This window comes from Lepidochelys olivacea, assembly GCF_965140295.1.
Source record: "Lepidochelys olivacea isolate rLepOli2 genome assembly, chromosome: 1".
Lineage (NCBI taxonomy): Eukaryota > Metazoa > Chordata > Testudines > Cheloniidae > Lepidochelys > Lepidochelys olivacea.
In genome coordinates this window covers 213,982,974-214,010,617 of record NC_140411.1, presented here as the reverse complement: position 1 = coordinate 214,010,617, position 27,644 = coordinate 213,982,974, and the positions used below count along the sequence as shown (strand labels likewise).

Here is a 27,644-nt window from a genome sequence, read left to right as displayed (position 1 = left end):
TAACCAAACATGAACTCTGTATTTTGGCATCCAGAGGTAGTACATACAGGCATATAAAAAAAGTATATATGAAAGTGGCAGTGACATTGAGACCTGGTGTAGCTCTACTGGAGTTCCCTTCACCAAACAGAGAGGAGATGCCGCACTGACATGCATTCCTGCCGAGGAAGGAGCACTCCGAGAAAAACTTCTCATCTAGAGAGGAAATACCCCTTGAGTTGCTATCTTGAGCTCCAGGGTAAGGTGCCAGCTGGCAGACATGGTCACTGGTATTCTGCTCCTCAGTTGCTGTATGTAGGACGTATAACCGTGCAGCACACCTTTTAACTGGAAGAATATGACCTTCATATCTGCTGGGCAGGGCAAGAAGGAAGCAGACACCTAGCCTTCTGGCCTTCCTCCGGAAATATAAAAAAAAAACCCTACAATATTTTTTTAAAATAAGAAAGATCCTGGCAAAAGGAGACACACAGAGTAATCCAAGTGAGAGAGCTGCTAACACACTGCCATGGAGTAGGGAAAAAGTAGGCTCAGGAATTCAGACCTTAATCCAGCACTCCTGGGCTTTGGCTGCCATGAAACACACAAGAGGACAACAAAGGGAGGGTGCAGAAACGCCCTCTATCTCCCTGATCACACCCCAGGGCAGGTCCTGAAGTGGGAGACAATTACAGTACTGGAAAAGAGAACGCATAGGTAGATTCCAACAGATGGAGTGTCCTACTCCATCTCTTCTCTCTGACTGGCCCTGTGTGGTGGCACTGAACAGTGGACAAGCAAAGATCTCTATCTGCCCATAGTTGGGGGGAGCAAAAGTTATGGGGGAGGGGAGGAGTGAAGCTGAATTCTGCAACCCCCCCCCCTTTTTTTTTTAAAAAAGAAAAGAAAATCACTGATGAAGAAACAGTGACAGGCTCTTTGCAAGGAAAAAGATTTATACGTTACTTAAACAAAAAAGACAAGGAATCCACAAGCCAAGTACAGTTTATAGACTCATCAGAAGCCTGCTGAAGTATTTAAATGGTCAGAAAACCACAGCAACTAGATGTGGATGTTACAAAAACTGTGTACTAACTCACATTTGGAACTCATGAGGGAAACAAGCCTGGAGTTCCCAGATTCAAAATATTTCCAAGACAGAATTAGACTTCTAAAATAAAAACATACCTTTGCCTTCAGAGCTAGATCTCAACACAATGTCTTTTCCAGCTAATCTGAAATTCTCCTATGGCTACAGAAAACACAGGCAAAATATCACGACTTTAAAAAAAACCACACAAAACAACAAACACAAAAACCAAACCAAATCAGATGAGTGTGTCAAATTTGGGTATATACTGGAAATGAAGAGAAAACCTTCACCATGGACTTTCAGTGGTGAGAGATTCTGTTTTACTGGGAGGAAGGTCTCTCCTGACTTCAGGGAGGGGCATCCCTTCCTGTCCTTCACAGTTGTAGACCCTGCTGCTTGGGAAACCAGGCAGAGAACTTCTTAAAAAGTCATAACAAGTTAAGCAGTATAAAAAAAAATTTTAGAAATAAGAGACCCCCTAAGCTTATTTCTACCAGTTTAGGTTAAAACTTCCCCAAGGCACAAATTCTTTGCCCTTGGAGGGTATACTGTTAAATCACTTGGTGGTGGCGGCAAAGAATCAGGGAAAGGACCACTTGGAGTTCCACATTCAGAGTGGGGAGGGAACCCTGACAGAAACAGACCCAAGTTTTCCAAAATTTAAAAAGGAAAGGCCGATTCTGATTTCACATTCCTGGCTACCAATGCCCACAGGTCTCCTTTCATTCAAAAGGTGCTGCCACCACTGCCCTGATTCCCCCATTGATTCCCCCTGGTCCAGCAGCTAAAAGTGAGACAATCCAGTGGAACATTAAGATTTTAAACCTTGAACTGAGTTGGGGGTCACCAACAGTTGCGAGATTCTCCAAGACAGAGAGGAGTTAGCGAGAGTCACACAAGCAGGAAGAACACCCAATCTTGAAGGGACACTTCCTGTTGTGGGCTGCACTGTCAGATGCCCAGACTGACAGCAGTAAAGGTGTGGCTGTCCACATTAAAGCTTTGTCAGAACATCCGTCAGAGCAAGAACAGCAGGGTTAGTTCCTAGGAACATAGCCAGGGAACAGATAAAGGTCTTGGCAGAGTGTGCTACAGTACTCTGACATCTCCTTACATCGGTGGAACTCTGTGCCAGGGGCATAGCCTTCTCGCTGCTTGATCAGTCTATTCACCTGAAAGAGGAAAGATACAGGAGGTGGTTTGAGAAACAAAACAAACAGAGCTAAGGAAAACTTCATTCCTGGGGTATAAGTGAAACAAGCCCCAACAAACAGATCAGGCAGTTAAGTTACTCCAGTCCAAAGCTCTCAGGTAGAGGCATCCACAGAGAATTAGTTCTAGGGAACTGTCTCAGTTCCTCCTAGCAGGAGGCTCTATAGATAGTGGTGTAGGAGCAATGGATGTAGGAGGCTCTGCCATGGCCATTCACAGCAGGAGGTACCACAGAGCAGTTTTTCCTCCAACTTATTTGATTGCAGCCCCCCTTCTGTGTGTTTGTAGTTGTTTATGCCCCCCCCCCACACCACCACCACCGAAGTATATACCGCTGCCCAGCTCTGAAGGCAGAGTGGAGAACGGCAGCTTCTGGCCAGGCATTGCCACCCTCCGCTGCTGCTGGCGATGCCTTCAGAGCTGGGTGCCCGGCCAGCAGCCTCTGCACTCCTAAAGCTTCTCATGTCCCCTCAGAATACATTCTGCAGTTTGAGACCCCCCAGTTTGAGAACCTCTGCTGTAGAGTGTGGGGCAGGAGCACTCTTCTGTGGGCAGCTCAGGCCTAACAACTTGAAGCACAAGACACTGCAAGAACCAGGCAAATGTAGGAGAGGGGTGTCTCAGTTTACCTTCACCAACATGTCAGCCACATGCATGTTTTGAGAATCCTCGGCAAACACAGAGGTGAGAGCCTCAATATACCAGGATCCACGCTTGGTATTCCTCATGGCTGCTGTGCCTGAAAACATAAAAAGTGCATCAGTCCATGGTGAAAAAAAGAGACAGACAAACACAGGAAGATCGAGAGAAGGAAGTCTCTAGCAGACACACACAGGGGAACTGCTGAAGCTCAGAGGAGGGCTACCACCTTTAACACCCTCAAAGACAGGGAGACAGACACCTCCCTGGGACCCTCCCTGATACCTTTCAGACAGGCATAGCCACAGATCATATCAGAACGTGTGGGCAAACGCAGCCTGGGATTCTCCTCTTTGTTGGCATCACTCTCCTCGCAGCCTGGAGAGTCAGAGCGCTCTTTCCCATCCCTCTGATCCACTCCCCGGTCTGTCTCATCTGAGGGGTTGGGGAAAAAAAACAGCAACAGGGAAACAAGTTACTCCCAAACCTGTTGTGCAGTCTCCTCATATTCCCCCAGTCACTGAGCCCTATCTGCTTCCATAGTGCTGGCTTCCTTTGTCCAGGACCCAACGCCACAGCTGTTAGCACAAGAACCTTCTCTACAACTCCTGCATTTCTGCATCTGTGTCTTCTCAAATTTCAACAGAAAAATCTTTTCCCTTACCTATAACATTTAAACTCCTCTTTCCTTCTACATGTGGTCTTCTGTGATTACTGGCAGCAATAGAAACTCTGTTAATATTGTGCTGACTAAGCCCACGCTACTATTGTCGTTAATTTAGTATCACTGCTGCAGTACCACTAGCTCTTCTTCAATGTCTATATATTACAGTAGCATAGCTCTATAATCACTGAGAATTTGGGTGTGTTGGGAAGTTGCAGCACTCTTTCTAAACCCTGGACACAACTCCAAATCCCAAATCTTCCCCTCAATCCCAGGATAGCAGGATGCATCTGCTAAAATAGCAGTTCACAATGTCAACAGTTCCAACAGAACCCATTTAACCCTATTAGTTTTCTCGATCCGTAGATAAAATCAGGAATCCCTGCACTGGTTGCACTTTTGGACAGATTCTCTATACAGCCATGAAGACTAGAAACACTATTTAAAAATTAGAGCCTTGATACTGCATGAATGGCTGGGGATACCAAAAAGTGCTAGCGTACAGCTCGCTGCAATGAACTGACTCAGTCTGACCAGACCAGGGATGATCTGAGTTCTGCATTTCCCTCTACCCCCTACACATCTAAAGGAGACCTGCAAAGAAAAAATAATGGTTCTTTTTTTAGTTCTTTATAACATATGAAGACTGAAGGGATTTTGGTTTTCTTTTTAATGTTTTTTCCCCTCCTGCATGTTTTCTACCTTAGACATTTCAAGGATATAAAGCCTTGTGTCTTCAGTGCTTTTCGCTAAGTGCTCTCTGGAAGACTCAGTTCTGAACTACAAGTTCTCTCAGTCCTCAAATGAAAAGGCCTGAAGGGGAGCATGGGAACAGAGATTGCCATAGTGAATCAAACTCAAGATCCATTTCATAGAATCATAGACTTTAAGGTCAGAAGGGACCATTATGATCCTCTAGTCCAGAGGTGGGCAAACTATGGCCCATGGGCCACATCCAGCCTATGGGACCCTCCTGCCCAGCCCCTGAGCTCCTGGCCTGGGAGGCTAGCCCCCGTCCTGTCCCCTCCTTCCCTGCAGCTTCAGCTCACTGCACCACTCGCGCAATGCTCTGGGCGGCAGGGCTGTGAGCTCCTGGGGCAGCAAAGCTGCAGAGCCCGGCCTGACCTGTGCTATGCGGTGGCGTGGCTGGCTCCAGCCGGGCAGCGTCGCTGCCTGTCCTAGTGCTCTGGGTGGGGCGGCTGTAGACCTCCACCCACCAGTGCTCCAGGCAGCACAGTAAGGGAGCGGGTGTGGGGGGGTGAATAGAGGGCAGGGGAGTTTGGGGTGGTGGTCAGTGGGCAGGGGTGTGGATTGGGGTTGGGGCAGTCCAAGAGCAGGGAACAGGGGGGTTGAATGGGGGGGTGGAGGGGGCAGTCAGGGGCAGGGGTTCCAGGGGCGGTCAGGGGACAGGGAGAAGGGGTGGTTGTATGCGGCAGGGGTCCCGGGGGGCAGTCAGGAATAAGAGGAGGGGTTGGATGGGGGGGCAGGGGGGGAGTCAGCGGTGGGCAAGAAGCAGGAGGGATCAGATAGGGGGCAGAGTCACGCCTGGCTGTTTGGGGAGAAACAGCCTTCCCTAACTGGCCCTCCATACAATTTCGGAAACCCAATGTGGCCCTCAGGCCAAAAAGTTTGCCCGCTCCTGGTCTAATCTGACCTCCTGCACAACGCAGGCCAGAGAATCTCACCCACCCACTCCTGTAACAAACCCGTAACCTATGTCTGAGCTACTGAAGTCCTCAAATCGTGGTTTAAAGACTTCAAGGTGCAGAGAATCCTCCAGCAAGTGATCCGTGCCCCATGCTGCAGAGGAAGGCGAAAAACCTCCAGGGCCTCTGCCAATCTGCCCTGGAGGAAAATTCCTTCCCGACCCCAAATATGGTGACCAGCTAAACCCTGAGCATGTGGGCAAGACTCACTAGCCAGACACCCAGGAAAGAATTCTCTGTAGTAACTCAGATCCCACCCCATCTAACATCCCATCACAGGCCATTGGGCATATCTACCACTAATAGTTGAAGATCAATTAATTGCCAAAATTAGGCTATCCCATCATATCATCCCCTCCAGAAACTTATCAGTTTAGTCTTGAAGCCAGATACGTCTTTTGCCCCACTGCTTCCCTTGGAATGCTGTTCCAGAACTTCATTCTTCTGATGGTTAGAAACCTTCATCTAAATTTCAAGTCTACATTTAGTCCAATGTCCTGTCTCTGACAGTAGCCAACTCCAGCTACTTCAAAAGGAAGGTGTAAGAACATCACAGTAGGCTGATAGGAGATAAAGTCCCCCATACATTAGGTCTCGTGCAGGTCTTTAACTTGCTTAAGTATGCTTAATATCCCTTCCAGAATTTGTTAGCATTAGTTGAGAACTCTGAACATTTTTATGGATAATCATGAAATGGTAGAGTTCATGATTCTAAGGAATGGTAGGAGGAAGAACAGCACAATAAAGACAATGGATTTCAAGAAGGCAGACTGTAGCAAACTCAGGGAGTTGGTAGGTAAAATCCCATGGGAAGCAAGTCTAAGGGGAAAAACAATTGAAGACAGTTGGCAGTTTTTCAAAGAGACATTATTAAGGGCACAAGAGCAAAATATCTCACTGCATAGGAAAGATAGGAAGTATGGCAAGAGACCATCCTGGCTTAACCAGGAGATCTTCAATGATCTAAAACTCAAAAAAGAGTCCTACAAAAAGTGGAAACTTGGTCAAATTACGAATGGTGAATATAAACAAACAACAAGTATGTAGGGACAAAATTAGAAAAGCCAAGGCACAAAACAAGGGGCTAGTAAGGACATAAAAGGAAACAAGAAAACATTCTACAAATACATTAGAAGCAAGAGGAAGACCAAGGACAGAGCAGACCCATTACTCAATGAGGGGGGAAAGACAATAACAGAAAATGTGGAAATGGCAGAGGTTCTTAAGGACTTCTTTGTTTTGGTTTTCACCAAGAAGGTTGGTGGCAATTGGATGTCTAACATAGTGAATGCCAGTGAAAATGAGGTAGCATTAAAATCTAAAATAGGGAAAGAACAAGTCAAAAATTACTTAGACGAGTTAGATGTCATGAAATCACCAGGGCCTGATGAAATGCATCCTAGAATACTCAAGGAGCTGACTGAGGAGATATCTGAGCCATTAGCAATTATCTTTGAAAAGTCATGGAAGACAGGAGACATTCCAAAAGACTGGAAAAGGGCCCTTCTATAAAAAGGGAAATAAGGACAACTCGGGGAATTACAGATCAGTCAGTTTAACTTCTGTACCCGGAAAGATAATGGAGCAAATAATTAAGCAATCAATTTGCAAACACCTAGAAGATAATAAGGTGACATATAACAGTCAACATGGATTTGTCAAGAACTCATGTCAAACCAACCTGATAGCTTTCTTTGACAGGGTAACAAACCCCCCCCCTTTTTTTGGGGGGGGGGGGGGTAGATGTGGTATATCCTGACTTTAGTAAGGCTTTTGATACTCTCATGACCTTCTCATACACAAACTAGGGAAATACAACCTAGATGGAGCTACTATAAGGTGGCTACATAACTGGTTGGAAAATTGTTCCCAGAGAGTAATCATCAGTGGTTCAAAGTCATGCTGAAAGGGCATAACGAGTGGGGTCCCACAGGGATAGGTTCTGGGTCCGGTTCTGGTCAATATCCTCATCAATTATTTAGATAATGGCCTAGAGAGTACACTTGTAAAGTTTGTGGATGATACCAACCTGGGAGGGGCTGCAAGTGCTTTGGAGGATAGGATTAAAATTCAAAGTGATCTGAACAAACGAGAAATGGTCTGAAGTAAATAGGATGAAATTCAATAAGGACAAATGCAAAGTACTCCACTTAGGAAGAAACAATTAGTTGCATACATACAAAATGGGAAATGACTGCCTAGGAAGGAGTACTACAGAAAGGGATCTGGGGGTCATAGTGGATCACAAGCTAAATATGAATCAACAGTGTAACACTGTTGCAAAAACAAAGCAAACATCATTCTGGGATGTATTAGCAGCAGTATTGTAAGCAAGATAGGAAAAGTAATTCAGCTGCTCTACTCCGCACTGATTAGGCCTCAACTGGATTATTGTGTCCAGTTCTGGGGGCCACATTTCAGGAAAGATGTGGACACACTGGAGAAAGTCCAGAGAAGAGCAACAAAAATGACTGAAGGTCTAGAAAACATGACCTATGAGGGAAGGCTGAAAAAACTGGGTTTGTTTAGTCTGGATAAGAGGACTGAGAGGGGACACAATAACAGTTTTCAAGTACATAAAAGACTGTTACAAGGAGGAAGGAGAAAAATTGTTCTTCTTAACCTCTTGCATTAGGGTTAAGAGAGACAGAGGACTCTCGCAGCCTGTTCCTTCATCTGGATTGAGGTAGGGAAAATCCTGCCCTGGATTTCTGGGACAATCTGAAATGGCCTCTAGGGACTGCTCTAGGGTGGAGAATAACTGGAGAATAGCTGTTTGGCAGTGGGAAGCGCTGGGAGGTAGGCAAAGGAGTGGGACTGGGGCGCGCTGGGGGGAGAAGGGGAGCTTGGCTGCTGTGGGTGCAGAACACCCACTAATTTTTCCCCCGTGGGTGCTCCAGAGCACCCACGGAGTTGGTGCCTATGGCGGGCCGCAGGAAATAACTGCAGGGGCCGCATGCCGCATGTTTGAGACCCCCGCTCTAGAGGATACCATCAGAGATGCTTAGTTTTGCAGTTCTCAAACTGTGGATGTGTGTCTCCAGAGACAACATGCTTGTTAACAGCAAAAATGTTAATAAATAAATAAAACAAACAAACAGATCTCAGTCCTACTGTCCCTCTGCAAATTTGTGTACACAGAGTCAATCCCTTACCTCTCTCTAAAAGTGCAAAGTTTCAAAAAGTTCAATGAATAGAAGATTGTTGGGGGTGGAATAAATCTGGACAAGAAGAAGCTTGGAGATAAATGTGAGAAGGGAGGGACAGGCAGTAGAAACAAAAGTGAAACTGTTTGAGCAGCATATTCCAGAAATCTTGAGGTCTTTCTGAGTATAGCCTTCATTGATTTGAGATCTACCATACCATTCTCTCACTAGAAGGGAAAACCTATACATCGGAAAGAATTTAAAAAAAGAGGGTAGAAGCTCCTTTAAAATAAAAAAAAAAAAAAAAAAAAAGACATTTGCAGGTAACTCAGATTCATTTTCACTTCTGTACAAGAGAGCATCTGCTGGCACAACACAGGAAAATGTTATAATCACACTAAAATCTTACTGTATGTAGTTCCTACATGTACTACAGCATAACTTCAAGTTATTATGACATTTTAAAAAAAGATCTGAACACCTTTTTGCCCAAACATTCCTATTGAGGTCCAGTTAGAAATTTTTATTTCTGAGATTTGGGAGATTTTCCAAGTCTGAAATAAAATTCACCAAACTCAAATGGTGGACTTAATTTTGCTTAAACACCCCCACCTCCAGATATGAACTTTCAGCCCAAAAGGAAAATTTGTAAGGCAGTTGCAAGCAACTATGAAGAGGGGTAGAGACTTCAACAGTCATCTTCAGACTTCACTGCCACTGACACAGATAGAAAGACAGCTTGTACAACAGATGCTCTAAAGAGAGGCTGTGTTGGATTGTATCATAGCAGCAGGGCCAAAAGGAGGATATTACTTGGGAAGGGTCTGCATGCTGTAGGGCCACGTTAGAGTTACGAAGGAACCAAGAAGTGAGAAGCATGAAGAAGTGTGATGGGGACAGCACAGTAGAGAAAAGAGAGACAGCTAGAAGATTAAGAGGAGATTGGAAAAGGGGCAATGAGGCCAGTAGGAGACTATGGCCTTGTTGACACTGGTGGCAGCATGTGGGGTACATATAATATTATTCCTGGGAAATTTCCAAGCCAAAAAATTTAAAATTCTACACACAAGATTTTTAAATTCTGTATATTTTGTCAAAAACACAATATAATCATGCCAGTTTCAATTATTTTGGTAATTTATTTCAAAATATCTGTCAGCAAGTATGTCTGTAACAATACAGACCAAAAAAGAGATTCTGGTAAATTTTTTTTTTTTTTTTTTTAAAATCACACAAATAGATTCCTTACTAGGCATATTAATACAGAATTTTGAGTAATTCATTTGAATTACAATACAGAACTGTATTTCCTTCACCTGTCAGAAGCAGTGAAAAGGCTTGGGGGAGTCAGAGGTAATGGAGGAGCTAAGGGAGAGGGTAGGAGCCTGGAGTGAACCTGGAGGGTTGTTGGGTGTGGGTGGCATAAGTACAGAACAGTTTTTTGGGTTTGGGGGGGGGGGAGGGGAGTAAGGATTGTTAGGAAGTTGGGGAGCCTCCCCCATGCAGACCCGGCTGATCCCAAGCCTCTCCCATTCAGTCAGGCACGACTGCCCCTGTCCTGGCACCTCCCCACCCCCATGGGTGTCTGCAGCCTCCTCCCCACATCCCCATGTGTCCCTGCAGCCCCCTCCCCATATGGCCTTGCACCCTCACTCCCATTCAGCCCCTGGCCCAAGGCTGTCACCCTACTAGCTCCTGAATCTATGCCCCAGTCTGTCCCCCACCCCGCCATACTAGCCATTCTGAACCCGTCTCTCTCTCTCTCACACACACACACACCCAGCAGCTCCATGTGCCCCACTCTGTCCTAACCTGGCTCCATGGGCAGAGTGCTGTGATGAACTTCTACTCCTGGGGTAATTCTGTGCCAATGCGCATGCACATAATTCCTCCCCCCACCCCCCGCCCTGCATAAAATCTTATGTTCTGCCCCAGAAGTGCTGCAGTACTGCATTTTTCCCCCACCAGAGGCCACTGTGGTCCCAGAACAGCCAGATGTATTCATGCTGCTGGCTATTCTGGTGCCACAGCAGCCTCTGGTGGGTGAAAGGCGGAACTGCAGCACTTCTGGGGCAGAACGTATTTCCTGCAGAAAAAAATTCTGCACATAACATGAATTCTGTGCAATGCATGAATTCCTCTGGGAGTGATGACTTGCAGCTGTGAAAAGCAGGCTGTGGTGTGTAGCTACATCTGGCAATGAAAGGCAGAAGGGAAAGGCTCCAGCTGCCAGAGCCTTTCCCAGCTGCCTCCCCATTGCATAAGCCTTTCCCTGCTGCTTCAGCCTTTCACAGCAGTGGGACACTACACTCCTAAAACTGGGAGGCATTGCTTGGGTGCTTAGAGAGCCACACAGGGTTTACATCTTAAGGTTCAGGCAGGTATCTACTCACTTAAGCAGTGCCATATCAACTACTCTATTTACAAGCGTGCTACGGGTATGTGCAGTGTATATACACTCTACATACTGCCATAAGAGTAGACTTAGTGCATGGATGGAGAAGGGAAAGAACTTCAGGAAAAGAAGGAGACAGAGGTGGGAAGAGACATGGACAAGGGTTTGGGGCTAAGTTCCTGTAAAATGCCCAGAGCTGCCGGGCAGAGGAGCCCCTTCCCCGGCCCGGCCACGCCAGACCTGCCGCAGCCAGAGACAGGAGCCCCTCCCCGGCCCGGCCCAGCCCAGGCCCGCCAGAGCTGCCGGAGAGAGGAGCCACTCCCCCGGCCCAGTCCAGCCCAGCCCAGCCCAGCCCGAGCTGCCACAGAGAGGTGCCCCTCCCCTGGAACCAAACTGCTGCAGCAAGAGAGGGCGGGGGAGGGAGGGTCCTCTCTCCCCGCCACAGCCCCAGGGCAGCCTACACCCTAAACCCCTCATCCCCAGCCCCACCCCAGAGCCTGCACCCCAACCCTCTGCTTCAGCCTGAGCCCCCTCCCGCACCCCAAGCCCCTCATCCCTACCCCCCCAGATCCCACACCCCCAGCCAGAATCCTCATCCCCCTGCACCCCAAGCCTCTGCCCCCTCCCACACTCCAAACCCCTCAGCCTCACCCCACATCACCTCCATATTGTTGCACATAACAAATTCATTCCGCACATGGATGTAAAAAAAAAAAAAATGAGAGAACACACTGGTTTGGGGACCAGAAGGTAGATAAGAGGAAAGGGCTCTGACATTAGGAGAGCCCAGTTCTGGGAGCTCGGGATAGGGAAAGAGGAGACAACAGCTTCAGGACATTGGGGGGTGGGGGGAAGAAAGGGAGCGAGAGAGAGAGAAGGATTTCAAACAAGACTCGAGAGTATAGATGCATCACTCAAAATTGCACAAGGATTATAATATTATATGCCCCTATTCCCCCATGCAGGCACAGCAAGAGAAAGCCCCAAGTAGAAATGCCATGATGAAACTTGTCATTCCCAGGGTGCTGTGGGGTCTGTGATTCAATGCACACACCCCATGCAGAGTGAAAGGCACTTACAGAACAACAGAGGCTGTGGCAGCAGGGAGGTGAATGTGGGTTCTGCTTACACCTGAGAGAAGCAAAGAGGAGAGTTGACAGGAAATTGGGTGGGAGGATGTGTGCGTATGTGCGTAATCCAGACTCCAGCTTTAATGCTGTACCAAGTACCTGGCCCTCATGATCCCTGGCATCACTCACCTCCACGACAGGCCTGAATAAAGAACATTTTGGGCTTGTTCTGGAGATTTGGGCAGTTTGCATTATCAAAGAGCCTGAAAATCTCCTGCAACTGTGAGAAGAAAGAAGAGAGCTAAGCATATCCCCACAGTACTTCCCCCTTCTTTCCATATGTGCCTCCCCATAACTTCCCATAATTTCCCTTTACGCTTCTTACATGCAATCTTCTCAGTATTACATTGAGTTCCCCACCAGTTCCCATCCACTCCACATGTGCTTCCAGCCTCCCCAATATCCCTCCTCCCCAGTACCGCTTCGTAAAGCTATGGAAGGGATTAGTATGTCGGAAGGTACCTGCAGTAACTTGCCATCAACTCCATAGATCCCACCCTCGATGCCATGCGAGAGTAGGGCCACAATGCAGGAATCCACATCTCGGTGAGCTGGCAGCTGAGAGAACATCTGCAATGCCTCCTGCATCTCCTGGAGGGAGAGAAACATACTCAGTGGTCCCTTCAGAAAGGGAAACGAGTGGAAGGAGTCAAGTGATACTCCTGGGGCAGTTCTGTGCCACTGCGCTTGCAGAATTTACACAGAAATTAATGTTTTCTTGCCCTCCACAAAAATGAACTGCTGGCTGCCACTAGGGGCCGCTGGACCCAGCGGAGCACAGCTTGAAAGTAAAAGACACTGTCAGGAAGAGGGAGAGAGCTAGAGGGTTCCTGGCAGCTGCAGTTCTCAGCACACCCTGAAAGAAGCATGTGACATGCAGGAAACTCCACACAAGAACTCCACTCAGAATCCAGCATCAGGCTTTTTCTCCCTCTTGATCCCTGGGCTCTGAGGGGGAGGGGGTGCAAGTGTCTGGGCTGGGGGGCGGCTCACAGCTAGGGTCTTGGGGGAAGTGGGTGTGGGTGTCTGGTCTAGGGGTGCACCACAGCTGGGCTCTGAGGGTTAGGGGGTGCATATGAATGTCTGGCCTGGGGAATACACCCCACAGCTGGGCTCTGGTGGGGCGATGGAGTGTGGGTATCTAACTCCCCTAGTGGGCTCTGGGGGGAGGGAGCAGAGAAACAGGAACTGGGGTGTTGTAGGGGTTTCCTTAACACACTATTCCTAAAGGAATTTTTTTGTGTACTGTTACAGACATAGCTGCCGATAGGTATTTTGAAATAAATTACCAAAATAATTGAAACTGGCATGATTATATAGTGTTGTTTTCACAAATAAAATATGCAGAATTTTAAAATTATTTGCACAGAATTTTTAATTTTTTGGTGTAGAATTCCCCCAGGAGTAAAGTGAACCATAAACCTAATTTAAAGGGGGAGGATAGGGAGGAAGGAATATTCTAATGCTTTTAAACAGCAGCAAAATGCCCTTATTTCTTTAGTATCTTTCATTCCTAAGGATCCCAAAATGTTTTGTAGGCTCTACATAGGAGCCACTCAACCACTTCTGAAATTCAGCTACGTTAAGAGCCATTTGAGAGATAATAAATTTCATAGACAATTACTACACAGGGAGCTTAGGTTGACAGAATATTATTTGCCAGAGCCTGGTAAGGATACTGGGGCAGCTTTTGGGATAAGTGCCCATGGTAACTCAGGTACTTAGATACTAATAGTCATGAACATGGTAGAACTGCCAAGTATCAGAGCGGTAGCCGTGTTAGTCTGTATCCACCAAAACAACGAGAAGTCCGGTGGCATCTTACAGACTAACAGATTTATTTGGGCATAAGCGTTCATGGGTAAAAAAAACCCACTTCTTCAGATGCATGGAGTGAAAATTACAGATACAGTCATAAACATATTGGCACATATCTGTAATTTTCACTCCATGCATCTGAAGAAGTGGGGGTTTTTTACCCATGAAAGCTTATGCCCAAATAAATCTGTTAGGCTTTAAGGTGCCACCGGTGTCCTCATTGTTGTTGTGGTAGAACTGTTTACAATGGATGGATCTTTAATGAATAGACAGGTCCTTGGGTTTGATCTGTTATCCAGAAAATGGCTTCTGGAGCAGCACAGCACCCCTTAGTGTGCATCACTTGGTTTACTATCAACTCGAGGGAAAAACACTCCTACTGAACTAGCAAATGAAGAACAAGTTTGCTGAGGAGACTGATGTCTACTGGCAAGACCATAGGCCTGGAAGTCAAAAGACCTGGGTTTTAAGAGAACCTCTAACCTTAACTTCCACAAGACTTTGTGCAAGTCACTTCAGTTTCACCATCTACAAAATGGGTTAATACTTTACACTCTCACCGTGAGGCTTAATCAGTGAATATTTGTGAGGTTCTACAAGATCCTCAGAATGAAATAGAGAATTTCGGATTATTTAACCAGAACAAAAAACCAACCCCGCCCTTTGTTAACATTAAATTAAGCTTGTTGGTGTAACAAACGTTAGGAAAAAATACTACAGCTGCAGTTAAACCCCCAGCTTTACTACTGAAGAGTATGACAGTAATAAGGTAACATCCCTAAAGATCTGAATCCTTCACAGACCATATATTCTCTAACAGAAATATTTATGTGAAAACATTAATCTGAGACCTTCCATACAGGGGCTCTCAAACACTTTCATATTGTCGACCATATCCTAATAGAGAGAGTGTCTCATGGACACCGCCCCTTACCATTACTCTGCCCCATCCTTCCCTTCCATTTACTCTCAGCTTGTCCCCAAGACACCAATGCAATAGCTACAAATCCCCAACCCCAATCTCTAGGCAGCAAAGGAACCTCCTCACCGGCACAGTTTGATCGTGCAGGACAGTCACCCTGTAGCCAAGGTGCTTGAAAAGCATCTCCAGAGCAGTGTAATCCACATCTCCACCTGAACGGAACTCCAGGTCCTTCTCACTGCTGAAATGCATGTTGCTGAGCACAAGTGCCAGGCCCCGGGGCTGTGATATCAACTTATATGACTGTTAACAGAGAAGGGCAGAAATAGATAAACCCAGCTATGTGGGAAAAGAAATAAAGTTACAGGGTACTACACATCCACTCCATTATTGTGATGAGGTGTGCAAGACCTTTGGGGCACAAGAGATGCAAAGATACAGATAGAGAAACCATCTCGGGCTAGAAATGCTCTATTTTGCTTCCTACATGGGGTGAAGGCTCCATCATCTGTGACAGGTACTGAGACATACAGACCACCGTGGAGGATTAGGTGCTTCTCCCATAGGATTTGTACAGAATACTCATCCAGTTCCTGTGAATCTAGGGAGCAACTCCTCCCTTTCCAGCTGAGACAAAACGAAAGCAGCAGAGTTTGTCAGTCCCAACACAGATGAAACAGATGTATGCACGGACTGACAGGCACATGTAGTTGTGAATGTTGGCACAAAGAGTGACAGACTGGAATAGCTGTTTCAAGAAGGCATGGGTCTGTAGCACAGGATTATGACACTGATCTAGGGTTTTCTCCGACTCTTGCTGGTGGGAGTCGCATGAGGTGGACTATGGCAGGTAACACCTTTGAGTTACATGTGTGTCAATATTATATATATATTTACAGCCCAAAAATGCATTTTTCTTCACCCAGCCTGCTTGTGGAGTGCTCTTTCTTCAGCTCATCCAACCATCCCACCTCAGTTCCTGCCCCACCAAGTACTCACCAAGCGCTGGTGAGCATAATAGAATTCTGGGGTGCATGGCTTCACCGGAACGTAAGGAGGACCATCTCCATTATCCAAGGAATGCTCCATCAGCTCTGTTTGATGCAAAAAAAATCAGCAATGAACAAATGAAAGATCTGGCTGCAAAACATATTTAATATGAAACAGTTACTTAGACATAGTATACAGTGCTTCACATACTGAAAGCACTGCACAAATGTTAACTAGCTAATGTTAAAGTGTGGTTCTACTGTAAGATGTTTTCACTCATCTTTCATCCAGTAGGTCAGCCCCTTGTGGGTATTTGGGGTCAGCTCTGTGATGTGAATGAGAAGTTATTACTGCTTTTACTGCTGTTTGCCCTGCACAAAGGAACTGGTGCCTATTGCTCAGAGAAAGGAACTGGTGCCTATTGCTTCTTGTGCATCAACAGAATTGTTTACCAAGTCCCAAATCAGTTACATCCATGCAAACCCATTAAAGGAAACTGGACTGGGGACAAGGGACACAGTTTGATTTATCAAACTGGGCTTTCTCCTCCGCATTCATCACCACCAATTATTCCTTCAGTGACACTCATGCAAACCCAGGGTTTTTATTGGCTTTTGTATCACTTCAATTAATTTGAACTGCACAACAGGAAAGGGAACCTAGCTCACTCCTTCTGAGCTATGCTGTTTCTGCAGCAGAAGAAAAAAAAGCAGTAGAATCTTTGTAGTTATTAAAAGGAGTATACACGACTGAATAATACACATAGGAAGCAGTCTTCTAAAAGATCATTTTTAGTCACTTTTCAGTCACCTGCAATGGGACTGGGATCCCATAATATGACAGAACCAGCTGCCATAATAGCAGGAACAGGTAAAATGTATTTTCTTGCAAGCGGCGTTGGGTGGGCAAAAGAAAAGAAAAAAAAACCCACCACACAGACTGTGGTAATTTGCAGGAAAACACTAAGTCTCTCATTGGTTTACCAAAAGTCGCCTATTCAGGAAATTGCTAAATATTTTGTCTGAGCCTCTCTCTCCTATATATGTTTATCTCCCTTGCCCCGAATCCGGTGTAGTACACCGGCTCAAGTCTGGTCAGAGAATCACACTCACAGGTTTTGTTGTTCTGTGATGTCACATACTGTCACTCACAGGCGCCAGTTTCTAATTTTCCCCAAAGGTACTCAATCTCCACTCAGCCCCAGGCCCCGCCCCCACTTTACTCCTTCCCCCAAGGCCCCACCTCTTCCTGCCCCCGCTCCACCCCACCCCGCCTCTTTCTGCTCCCTCCCAGCACCTCATGCCCCTGAACAGCTGTTCTACTGCATGCAGGAGAGAGAGGGAGGAGCTGATGAGCAGGGACCTGCAGTGGGCAGGAGTGGGGTGGAGGGAGGGGAGCTTGACTGCTGGTGGGTGCTAAGCACCAACAAATTTTTCTCCGTGGGTGCTTAGCACCTATGCCGTCACTGTTGTACCAGCTTGCTGTCAGTTCTGTGAGCAGTTTTTCTGTTAAATTTTTTTCAAAAAGCAACAGTAATCCTGATACATACCATTCAAGTTATTTCGGTATCAAAGTTCTAAAAACGGCACTTAAGCGATTTAAACAATTCCAGTTTTGGGGTTTTTTTAAACTTACTTTTTATAATCATTGAAAAAACCTGCACCTTTTAAGGCAAAACTGTGGTAGTTTGTTTTGACATTCCTTGTGATATACACAGGATGGCAGTGTGTCAATTAAAGAATTTCAGACATGTAAAGGAAGTTTTTATTTTTATTTTTTTAATTAAAAGTTCTTAATTCTTACATTTAAGCAAGGGATTAAAAAAAAAAAGAAATGATGTGCTAAGTTCCCTGTAAGCTGTGCCTATTTAGCACCACGCAGGCACTTGGGGAACCCGCCCAGCCGGGACTTGCCACTCACCAGGGAGTGCTTCACCCCCCCCCGACCCCTTCCCCAAGTCCCTGCCCACACTCTGCCTTCCCTGCCCCACCTCTTCCCCAGAACACACCCCATCCCCACTTCTCCCTCCCAGACCTTCCGACATACCGCAAAACAGCTGTTTGTGGCAGGTGGGAGGTGCTGGGAGGGAGGGGGAGGAGTTGGTCAATGGGGCTGCCAGCAGGTGAGAGGAGCTGGGGGAGGGGGAAGCTTGGCTGCCAGTGGGTGCTGCTGAGCAGCACTTGCTAATTTTAATCTGTGGGTGCTCCAGCCCTGGAACATCCACAGAGTCAGTCTATGGGGGCACCCACTCAGCCCCAGACCTGCCCATGATGTTTCACTCCATATTCTTTATGAAAATAGGTTTATGATCTAATAGGACATAACTGATATATACTCTATGCAAGATGGCTCATGTGACATATCATTGGAAAGGTTATGATTTACTGAATGTGATTATCCAATTTGTATGCCTGTATCATTTCTGTATCTGAAGTAGGAATATTAACTATGTATCTGTATTTCAAATGTGTGACTTTGGGTGTCACCCCCAACCAGCCCTTTAGGTATAACAATGGAAAAGCCAGACAGGGCTAATGGGCCATTAGCAGAGACAATGGACTGTGAAAGAGATTAGTCTTCCTGTGGATGCTGGAGACAGCCTACAGGCAATGCCTGCCACAGCCATGCAGCGTCATGGGTCTGAATCACCTGGTACTGGATACTCCTCCCCTTTTGGAATGCCAGTGGTTTTCCACTAGAAGACAGAGTTCCCGCCTTACACAAGAGCTATATAAGGCAGGGAGTGACATCATTAGGAGTCTCCTCTGCCTCCCCAGCCTAAGAAACACTGCAAAAGACCTGAAAGCAAGAACTGAACTGGAGGGAGAAATATTGAGCCCAAGCTGGAAGGGTATCTAGCTTGTGAGTAATACTAACCGAGGTTTCAAGATGGAGACCAGAGCATTTGTCTTTCAAAACTTTCTGTAATCTGCCTGCAACAATATCTAGGGTGAGAAATTACTATTTGTAACCAATTTCTTTAGTGAAACAAACTTAGTTTAAGTGTTTGTTTTTATTTCCTTAGTAATCTACTTTGTTCTGTTTGCTATCGCTTTAACCACTCAAAACCTGCCTTTTATAGTTAATAAAATTTATTTTGTTTCTTATTAAACTCAGTTTCTGTCATTTCTAATTGGGCGGGGTGGGGGAGAAGAGAAAAGAAGAGAAGAGACATGCATACTTTCCTCTACATTGAGAGAGGAGGCGGATTTCCTAATATACCTTTGGGTCTGCACTCGAAGGGAGGTGGACACCTGAGTGCTTGGGCAAGTCCCTTAAGCTGAGCCTTCCCAGATCTGATCTCAGTGTCTGTTTTGTTCTGCAGTGGGGTGTGGCCCTGCCTGTCTGTTTGCTGGAGGAGGCTTAATGGCCTAAGGCTGGCATAACAGGCGGGCTCAGTGGTATCCCAGCACATCAGGTGGCATCCTAAGGGGTCCAACCTGTCACACTGGGTGGCCAGGGGAGGGGTAGCCTGGACCCGCAACTGGTCCATGCTAAGGTGGAGCTGGGCACCAGAAGTGAAAGCAGGGAACCTGTCTGTTGGGGTACCATTAAAAGCAACTACATATCCATGCACTAAAACTGCACTCACAGAAAAAACTCTAATGAAGTTTCTTTGCAATGATTCACAAACAAAACTGGACTTTAAATTAAAAAAAAAAAAAAGAAAGTGTTAAGTTAAGAAATGTTGACATTAAAGAATCATCATGTTTTTCATAACTCCCCCTTCCCAAAAGATTAAGGGGAGCACAGAATCACATACTGATGCGTAACAATGAAATACAAAATGAAGAATTGTTAATGGTAAGATTAAGAGTATTGATACCTATACTTTTAATAGTTTGTAATTCTATATAGTGAATGAACACAGATGAGGTAAATGATTAGACCAAGTCCTTGCTAGCATAAGTGTGATTTTGCCAATTCTTCCTTTACATAGGATTGCTAATCTTCTTTACCCTTTTTCTATAAGCAATATCACGTTATGTGTGTGTTGAAAGATGTAAGTAAGAGATACACAAACATGTAATGATAAATAAACCCCTCCTTTTTCTGAAAAGGCCCAGGACATGATCCAAAAACTGCAAAACCAGCAGGAAATACGTAGAAGTTGGGTAATTGAAGCTTACACATGAGTAAAATCCAAAGAGGAGCGGTGCTAAAAGCCGACTGGATAAAGATTAATCTGTAACGTAGAAATGTATAATGAACATGGACCTAAAGTGGAAAAACACTGGACCAGAAACTGAAGAATGGGACCAAGGGATGAGAGAAAGCAATGTCTATTATGGAAGGTGGAAGACCTTCCCAGTGCCCCAAAATGTGGTAATTTGGGCCATTTACTAGTTCTGTCTTGTCTGTTATTATTTGTTTGGCATAAAGGTATATCCAGACATTATAAGTGACAATAATTCTGTCTGAAATTGTTGAATAAAGGCAAAAAATTGATTAGGCCTAATTTGGGTGGACGTGTGACTTGTTTCCCCAACCTTTACTCCCATCATTGTCCCTTTTCTGTCTCTCTCTCTCTCTCTCTCCTCTATGCTGGCTGGGACAAGGATCCAGTGGAGGCAAGAACACTTAGGTTGGATGAGAAGTCCCAGAATGGAAGAGTAACACAGATCCAGTCAGGATGGGATATATGTAGGTAATAAAAAAAGAGGCTGGGGACTAGAGCAAGGGGACTAAAGGGATCACATTTCTTTTAGTATCACAAGTTTTTTTTGTGATTTAACTCTGTTTGTCTTAGTAATTATTTAAAATTTTCATTTGCTGCCTTTTTTTTATTAGAACATAAAACTCATTATTATATGATCCACAGAACCGAATCAGTAAAACATGCACGTGCCATAGATTTGTAACTTTTACTTTACTGACGTAATCCTTCCTTCCTCCCTCTACTGTTTGCTAACCCCAGATGTCAAATCACATCTAAAATTAGATTGTAAACTCATTGGGACTGTGTGGCTGTGCCTTTCTTTTGTTTTGTAAAAGCACTCACCATACCTGTGGGTGCTGTTAAGATAACAATATAATCCTCTCAATCTCTAGTGCTAACTCAAGCTCTCATTCTCTATATTCTATCCCTCTCTTCTCATACATCTTAAACTTAAAAAGAAGAATTTTAAAACTCAGAATTTTACAGTTCACACATTTTGCTTACATAATGCAGTTACTTCTATGATTGTATGAACCATGATGAAAGCTAATTAGAAACTGATTTGCTGTCTCTTCCACTAGGGTCACAGTCATTTCTCAACTAAATTCTTCCTCCAGCAACAAACTCAAAAAAGCTAATCTAACAAAGTATATTTCTAATATCCCACGTCTCAAGACATTCTTGGTGAAAAGTGTGTGTTACCATTGGAACTTCCAGATTTCTGGGCTAAGCAAAATGGTGTGCAGTATTTCGGGGAAGGAGAGCAAGTAGTAGTCCATTTTGCCCCTTGAAGAAATGGCCAATTCAACCTTCACTATGCCTTGGATTACTCACCACGAATCCGGCATGGTCTCTTTGGTGAGAAGCAGGATTCACGAACTGGGAACGGGACACTTGACTCGTAACCTTGGCCCGGCTGCAAGAGATTATAGAAATCCATGAAGTCACCAGTCGAAGATTCCTGTTAATCTTTCCAGTACAGAACTGTAGGGATTGAGGAATTGAATATAAAACTTTAAACCTTTAGATCACCAACTCTGATCCAGATCTCAGTCACAAGGAATGCGTGGCTCAAGAGGATTAGGCTATGTTTTCTTTAAACACAAGATCTCTTCTTCTCCATGCTCACATAATCCCATCTGAATCCCCCTGTAGAGTTCCCCCTCCGCACATTCAGGGTGCCCTCTCTGGATTCATCTTTATTCTCAGCTATATGCCCCACTCAACCTCCTCCTCCCCCACCATTCCCCTCTTTTAGGCTACTTTCAAAGGGTTTTTTTAAATTGTGCTGGTGCTTCCCCCTGCCCTTGCCTCTTTATGAGGTATAAAAAATGCCTGGGAAGTGTTGTATTTTTACCAAAAGGATTTTTCTGCTTGTTTTTAACAATCAGGATCGTAAAATCTGGTCTTTCCCAGGTTTAAAGTGCTTATTGAGAGATCACCATAGTTAATATGGTAATGGTACTGAATCTTTAACAAAGGCTTCCTTTATTCCAACATTAGCCACTGTAAATAAAAAAGCAAGAACAAAATCCCTTCCCCTCTTAACAACTCACTTTCACCAGCTCTCTAGTCAGAGAATCTTCCACCCTTAGACAGTACCCAAACTTTAATGTAAAAGAGCACCACAACAAACCTTTTCAGGCCTTTATACTTCTTCACAGTATATGAGCCCAATTCACAGTATAATATCCCCACAACCCTTTGCTTATCACTTATTACACTCAGGTTCTCCCCCAATCTCTTCTCACCCCCAAAAGCCAAAAATTTCTTTTGTTTACATTCAAGGTACACCCGCCCTTCATGATCACATCTATTCCCAAATAAGTTCCATTCTCCCGATTTTGTAGCCCTCTCTTACCCTTGAAATCCCATTGCTCAGGCTGGGTATGGCATTCAAGAGCATTTCCTCCAGGTGCTGCTGTTTGGTTTCTCGCAGAGCTTCACAGAAGGCTGAGAAGGCTGTGGGGCCCCTCTTGGGCAGCAGATTGAGTAACTCTACATTTTGGCTGAAGCTCCCAGCCTTAGCCTGGATCCACAGATAAGAAAATTAAAACCAGAACAAAAAACCCCTCCAGAATTAATTTTAATTACACCTCAAAATGAGTTTCAAATCCTCTTCCCTCATCTGAGATCACAGAATCATAGAATATCAGGGTTGGAAGGGACCTTAGGAGGTCATCTAGTCCAACTCCCTGCTCAAATGCTCCATCATCATGCCCTCTAGGCTGTGTATCTTTCATATTTTTCCTCTATATGATTCTTACCCCCACTTCCCTGTACAGTATCTATCCTGCAAAAAGAAAAGGAGGACTTGTGGCACCTTAGAGACTAACCAATTTAATAGAGCATAAGCTTTCGTGAGCTACAGCTCACTTAGCTCACGAAAGCTTATGCTCTATTAAATTGGTTAGTCTCTAAGGTGCCACAAGTCCTCCTTTTCTTTTTGCGAATACAGACTAACACGGCTGTTACTCTGAAAAGTATCTATCCTGTTCTTCCTTTATTCCACACTCTGCATTCTAACACAATTTCTATCATATCCCAACCACTCAGTTCCAGGTCCCATATATTTATATACAAATCCATCAGAAAATGTGTTAGTATAAGCATAATGTTTCCTTGTTAAATAAGAAAAATGTTACAAGATGCTATATATAAGTATCTAAACTGGTAGGAAAAAAGAACTATGACATAGTATTTGAGAAATAATATAAGATTGCATAATTAAAGACAAATGTAATAAGGAACATTTATATGAGCATTAACAGTTTTTTGGATGAAATTTCTTAGGGTTTAAAAAAGAAAAAAACTTCCATGTCATGGAAATTTATCACTGGAGTTCATCAGAATGGTCTATGCCACATACCTTATGAATGATGCCCAAAGGACTCTGTGCACGTCACTACATTTTTTACACTGTTCAGGTAAATTAGCTGTACACATACGTGCACCTCAGCCTCAACATTCAAATGCCCTTTCATGCTTCGGCCACCATTCCAGAGAACATGCTCATTAAAAAAAATAATGCATTAATTAAATTTGTGACTGACCTCCTTTGGGGAGAATTGTATGTCTCCAGCTCTATTTTACCTGCATTCTGCCATATTTCATGTTATAGTAGTCTCAGATGATGACTCAGCACATGTTCATTTTAAGAACACTTTCACTGCAAACTTGACAAAATGCAAAGACAGTACGAATGTGAGATTTCTAAAGATAGCTACAGTACTTGACCAAAGGTTTAAGAATCTGAAGTGTCTTCCAAAATCTGAGAGGGATGAGGTGTGGAGCATGGTTTCACAAGTCTTAAAAGAGCAACACTCTGATGCAGAAACTACAGAACCCAAACCACCAAAACAGAAAATCTATCGTCTGCTGATGGCACCTGACTCAGATGATGAAAATGAACATGTATCGGTCCGCACTGCTTTGGATTGATATCAAGCAGAACCTATCATCAGCATGGAAGCATATCCTCTTGAATGGTGGTTGAAGTATTAAGGGACATATGAATCTTTAGCACATCTGGCATGTAAATATCTTGCAACGCTGGCTACAATAGTGACATGAGAACGCCTTTTCTCACTTTCAGGTGACACTGTAAACAAGAAGCGGGCAGCATTATCTCCTGCAAATGTAAATGATCTTGTTTGTCTGAGCGATTGGCTGAAGAAATAGGATTGAGTGGACTTGTACGCTCTAAAGTTTTACATTGTTTTATTTTTGAATGCAGTTATTTTTTGTACATTATTCTACATTTGTAAGTTCCACTTTCATGACAAAGAGATTGCACTACAGTATTTGTATTAGGTGAATTGAAAAATACTATTTCTTTTGGTTTTTTACAGTGCAGATATTTGTAATCAAAAATAAAGGTAGCACTGTATAATTTGTATTGTGTTAGAATTAAAATATATTTGAAAATTTAGAAAACATCCAACAATATTTAAATGGTATTCTGTTACTGTTTACTAGTGTGATTAATTACGATTAATTTTTTTAATCGCTTGACAGCCCTACTTATAAGAGATGAATGTCCCAACTGATCAGTCCCTACTGCTCTAGCTAGGATAATAGCACCTTGCCCTTCTTAGTACCTATCTGCAATCATTAGAGCACTTGCTATCCAACCTTCTTAAAGCAGTCTACACAACATTGTTTTTTTTTTAATAATTTTATTGGAGAAGCAATTAATGGCCACACTGAGGATTGGCCCCACTGTACAAGCACATAACGTATAATCAAAGACATGAATGTATTTCAGCATTATCGCACCCTTTTGAAGGCAGATGTTATCCTAGGGAAACTGAGTTGAGGTGAAGTTACTTGCAAAGATAACACTGTACATCTATAACAGAGATATGATTACAATGATATCACACCAGTGACTATCAGACCTGTGTTTTAAAAATAACCTGCAAACCTTTCTTGAGTTTGTTCACCTTTTCCAATTTATGAGATTCATGCTCCATGAAGATCCACTTTTGTTTTAGTTATTTTTGTCAAAACCACTACTTTCATCAGGACCTATTAAAAATAGAGGCTCTGACCCTGAAAAACCTGAGAGGACTTATGCTCCACCCACTGCTGACATTAGTGCTATTTACATGGCAAGTGGATGCAAATAGCATTCTGTTCTCTCTCTTCTTTTGTTTGGTTAAGCTTCTACACAGCTGCCTCTCATCACTGACAGGGTGTCCTACAGGTGACCTCAACCAACTAACACCTATTTAAATACGGACTTGTTCTTGCCTATGCTACATGCTAACTCAAGTTTAAAATATTAGTTAAACTATTTTAGGACACAATGCTTTTCCTTAACAGAGAAAACATAGCCAGAGTTTTCAAAGTACTGGGGGCAGGGGAGGGGAGGACACAGACCAGCTCAGACTGCAAACCTGAAATTAATATGAACACGGGTTTGGTGATGTCACTATTTCACAGAAAACAAAATTATACAAACTGCTTAGGCCAAACAGGAATGTGAGGAATACCTGTATAGTTTCCATCATTTCTATGGTGATAACGTCCTTCTCTATCAGATGCTCCAGCAATTCCTTCAACACCAGCTGCTTTGCCAGTGACACCCTGTTCTTCTTTAGAACCTCTTGGTGACATCGTTGCATGCCACATGTACCCAGCATCCTGTCAAAGGGGAAAGAAAACACACAAGCCCCAGCATGAGGGTCAACAGTTCTCCCCACACAGCGGGGGGGGGGGGTAAGGGGGGGAAGACAGCATTAATAACAAACCTAGAAAGGGCACCCTCATCCATCCAACTGGCACCGAGACAGCCCAGCCAGCAGTCCCACCCCACCATATGCTATCACTGGGCAGGGACAACTAGCTGAGTGTGATTTCACCTCCTGAGCGTTTCCTCCCAGGCGCTGGTATAGCCCAGCTAACTCTTAGTAATCTGCCTCAATGTCCCCAGGATGTCTCCTCCCTGCCCCATGGGGCACTGCAGGCTGTCACTCGCCTCCCCTGCCCATCCCCAGAGGGCCCTGCTCCCCTACGTGGGCTGGCATCCCTCTCCCTAGGCGGGGCACTGGCTGCCAGGGCGGGGCATTGCCCCTGCTCTCCAGGGCACATTGGCCCTGACGCACCCGCTACTAGCCAGGCTGCCTCTGCTCCCCCGCCCAGACCTGTTGCACGGGTGGCCCAGGCCCTGTCCGCCGTGCTCCTAGGCTGTTCCCGCCGGGGGTGACTTACGCGGGGAGGGGAGAGAACGGTCAGTAAGAGGCACTGAGGCTGCTCCACTTCCGTCCCCTCGTGCTGGGTCCGTTGCACGGATCACTCACCTGCTCTTCCCGCGCGCTACAGCGCGCACCCGCTTCTCCGAGCTGGGGATTCAAACAAGGCACCCGCTCCTCTGGATCACGTGAGCCAGGCTCCTGTAATGGAAACCCCTCCCTCCGGGATAGCCTCAACGGCCCCTAGCACCTACACAAAATTGGGCACTGTCCATATGCGCATGCGTAGTCCCCTCATCTCCCTCCCCCTCCCGTGGATGTGCATGGGGCCTGCAGCCGAGGGATTTTCAGCCTTCTGGAGTTAACGCGCATGCGTCTATGTTCCTTCACGGGAAGGAGAGGGGCGTGGTCTGGGCGGGCAAGGCAGCTGTGCGCGTGCGCCGGTCGCAGGAGAGGTGGGGGCACAGCGGGGGCTTCCGTGACGGGTCTGCGGGGACAGTTTTGGCGTGGCGGCGGCGAGGGCGCCCCGCGAGCCCCCTTGGTGTTTGCTGCCCACGTGGCAGGGCAGCCCGATCCCTATTCCGGGCAGTACCCGGCTGACAGCGCCGCCGCTGCGGGCCCTGCGTCGCTGGCTTCTCTCCACCCCTTGACCACGCTCCCCCACCGCTCCCCGCCCCCTGGTCGCTCCTCTCGGGCAGGGGTCGGTACCACCATGTTGCCCGATGGGTGCCTGACAAAATTACCGTACTTAGTGACGGACATTGTGGGGGGAAGAGGATATGTCATTTAGTCATTCAGTTTTTTGAAAAATTACCACAGACCTCAGCATTTTTACCATGGACACTTGTGTCCATCTATGGACACGTTGTTGACCCCTGCTCTGGGGCTGCTACTTGGGGGGGAGGGGCGGTCTGGGACTACGCTTGCCAAATTTCTCATTGGATCCCCTGCCCCGCCTCTCCCCTGGAGCCCAGCTTCGCACCCTATCTCTTCTCTCAAGGTCTCTCCCCGTTTGCTCCTCTCTCTCTCTCTCCCTCCCCATCCCCTGTGGCTCCTTGATCACTACGCTTCTGTCCTTCCCCTTTCCAGGTTACTGGATCTTCTCCATCTCCCCCGGCTCCACCACCAGCTGGGGCCCTCTGTTCTGGGGCTCGGATATGAGCTACAGCCCCTGATGCAGAGCCTGTCGGCCCATGAGATGCTGACACCCTCTCCCTCCTCTCCCATTCATGGTAACCGGACATGGTACCAGTCCCCTTTTGTCCAGGCTTTCCAGTTGAAAACAAGGCACCTAGCAACCCTAAAATGCACCCAGGCAGATGGGATCCCCACCCTGCCACTCCCTCCACTCTGCTTTGCTCCCATAGTTGGGGTAGGGCTGCCAATTTGCATGATTTTATCAGCAGCCTTGGGATAGTTGTTGCTTTTCTGAAAGCCTCAGTTCCTGGAGTCCTGGGATTATGTGGGGGGGGGAAAAGGTTTCAGCCTTCCTGATTGCAAAGAAAAACTTGAAATTGTGTCCCACAAAGACTCTGACACCAGAAGACAAATTAGAAAGAACCCAAAGTCATTTTAAAAATAGCTCATTTTTAAG

At 45.5% G+C, this 27,644-nt stretch overlaps 1 protein-coding gene across 3 annotated transcripts; it reads right to left on the bottom strand.

Moving 5' to 3' along the window:
- CASP2 (caspase 2) lies at positions 1–26,379 on the bottom strand. Of its 3 annotated transcripts, none has more exons than XM_084621102.1 (11): positions 26,070–26,378; positions 25,352–25,502; positions 22,216–22,383; positions 21,189–21,270; positions 15,704–15,798; positions 14,831–15,007; positions 12,427–12,555; positions 12,094–12,184; positions 3,209–3,358; positions 2,914–3,023; positions 1–2,244 (listed from the first exon to the last, which is right to left on the bottom strand). In XM_084621102.1, exons 2-11 carry the CDS (start codon positions 25,499–25,501, stop codon positions 2,110–2,112), a joined length of 1,287 nt encoding a protein of 428 aa, XP_084477228.1. In that variant the 5' UTR covers position 25,502; positions 26,070–26,378; the 3' UTR covers positions 1–2,109. The 3 variants fall into 3 exon arrangements, with proteins under 3 accessions (XP_084477228.1, XP_084477227.1, XP_084477229.1); XM_084621101.1 differs by having other exon boundaries at positions 26,159–26,377; XM_084621103.1 differs by lacking the exon at positions 14,831–15,007 and having other exon boundaries at positions 26,159–26,379.
- Between the last annotated feature and the right edge of the window lie 1,265 nt (positions 26,380–27,644).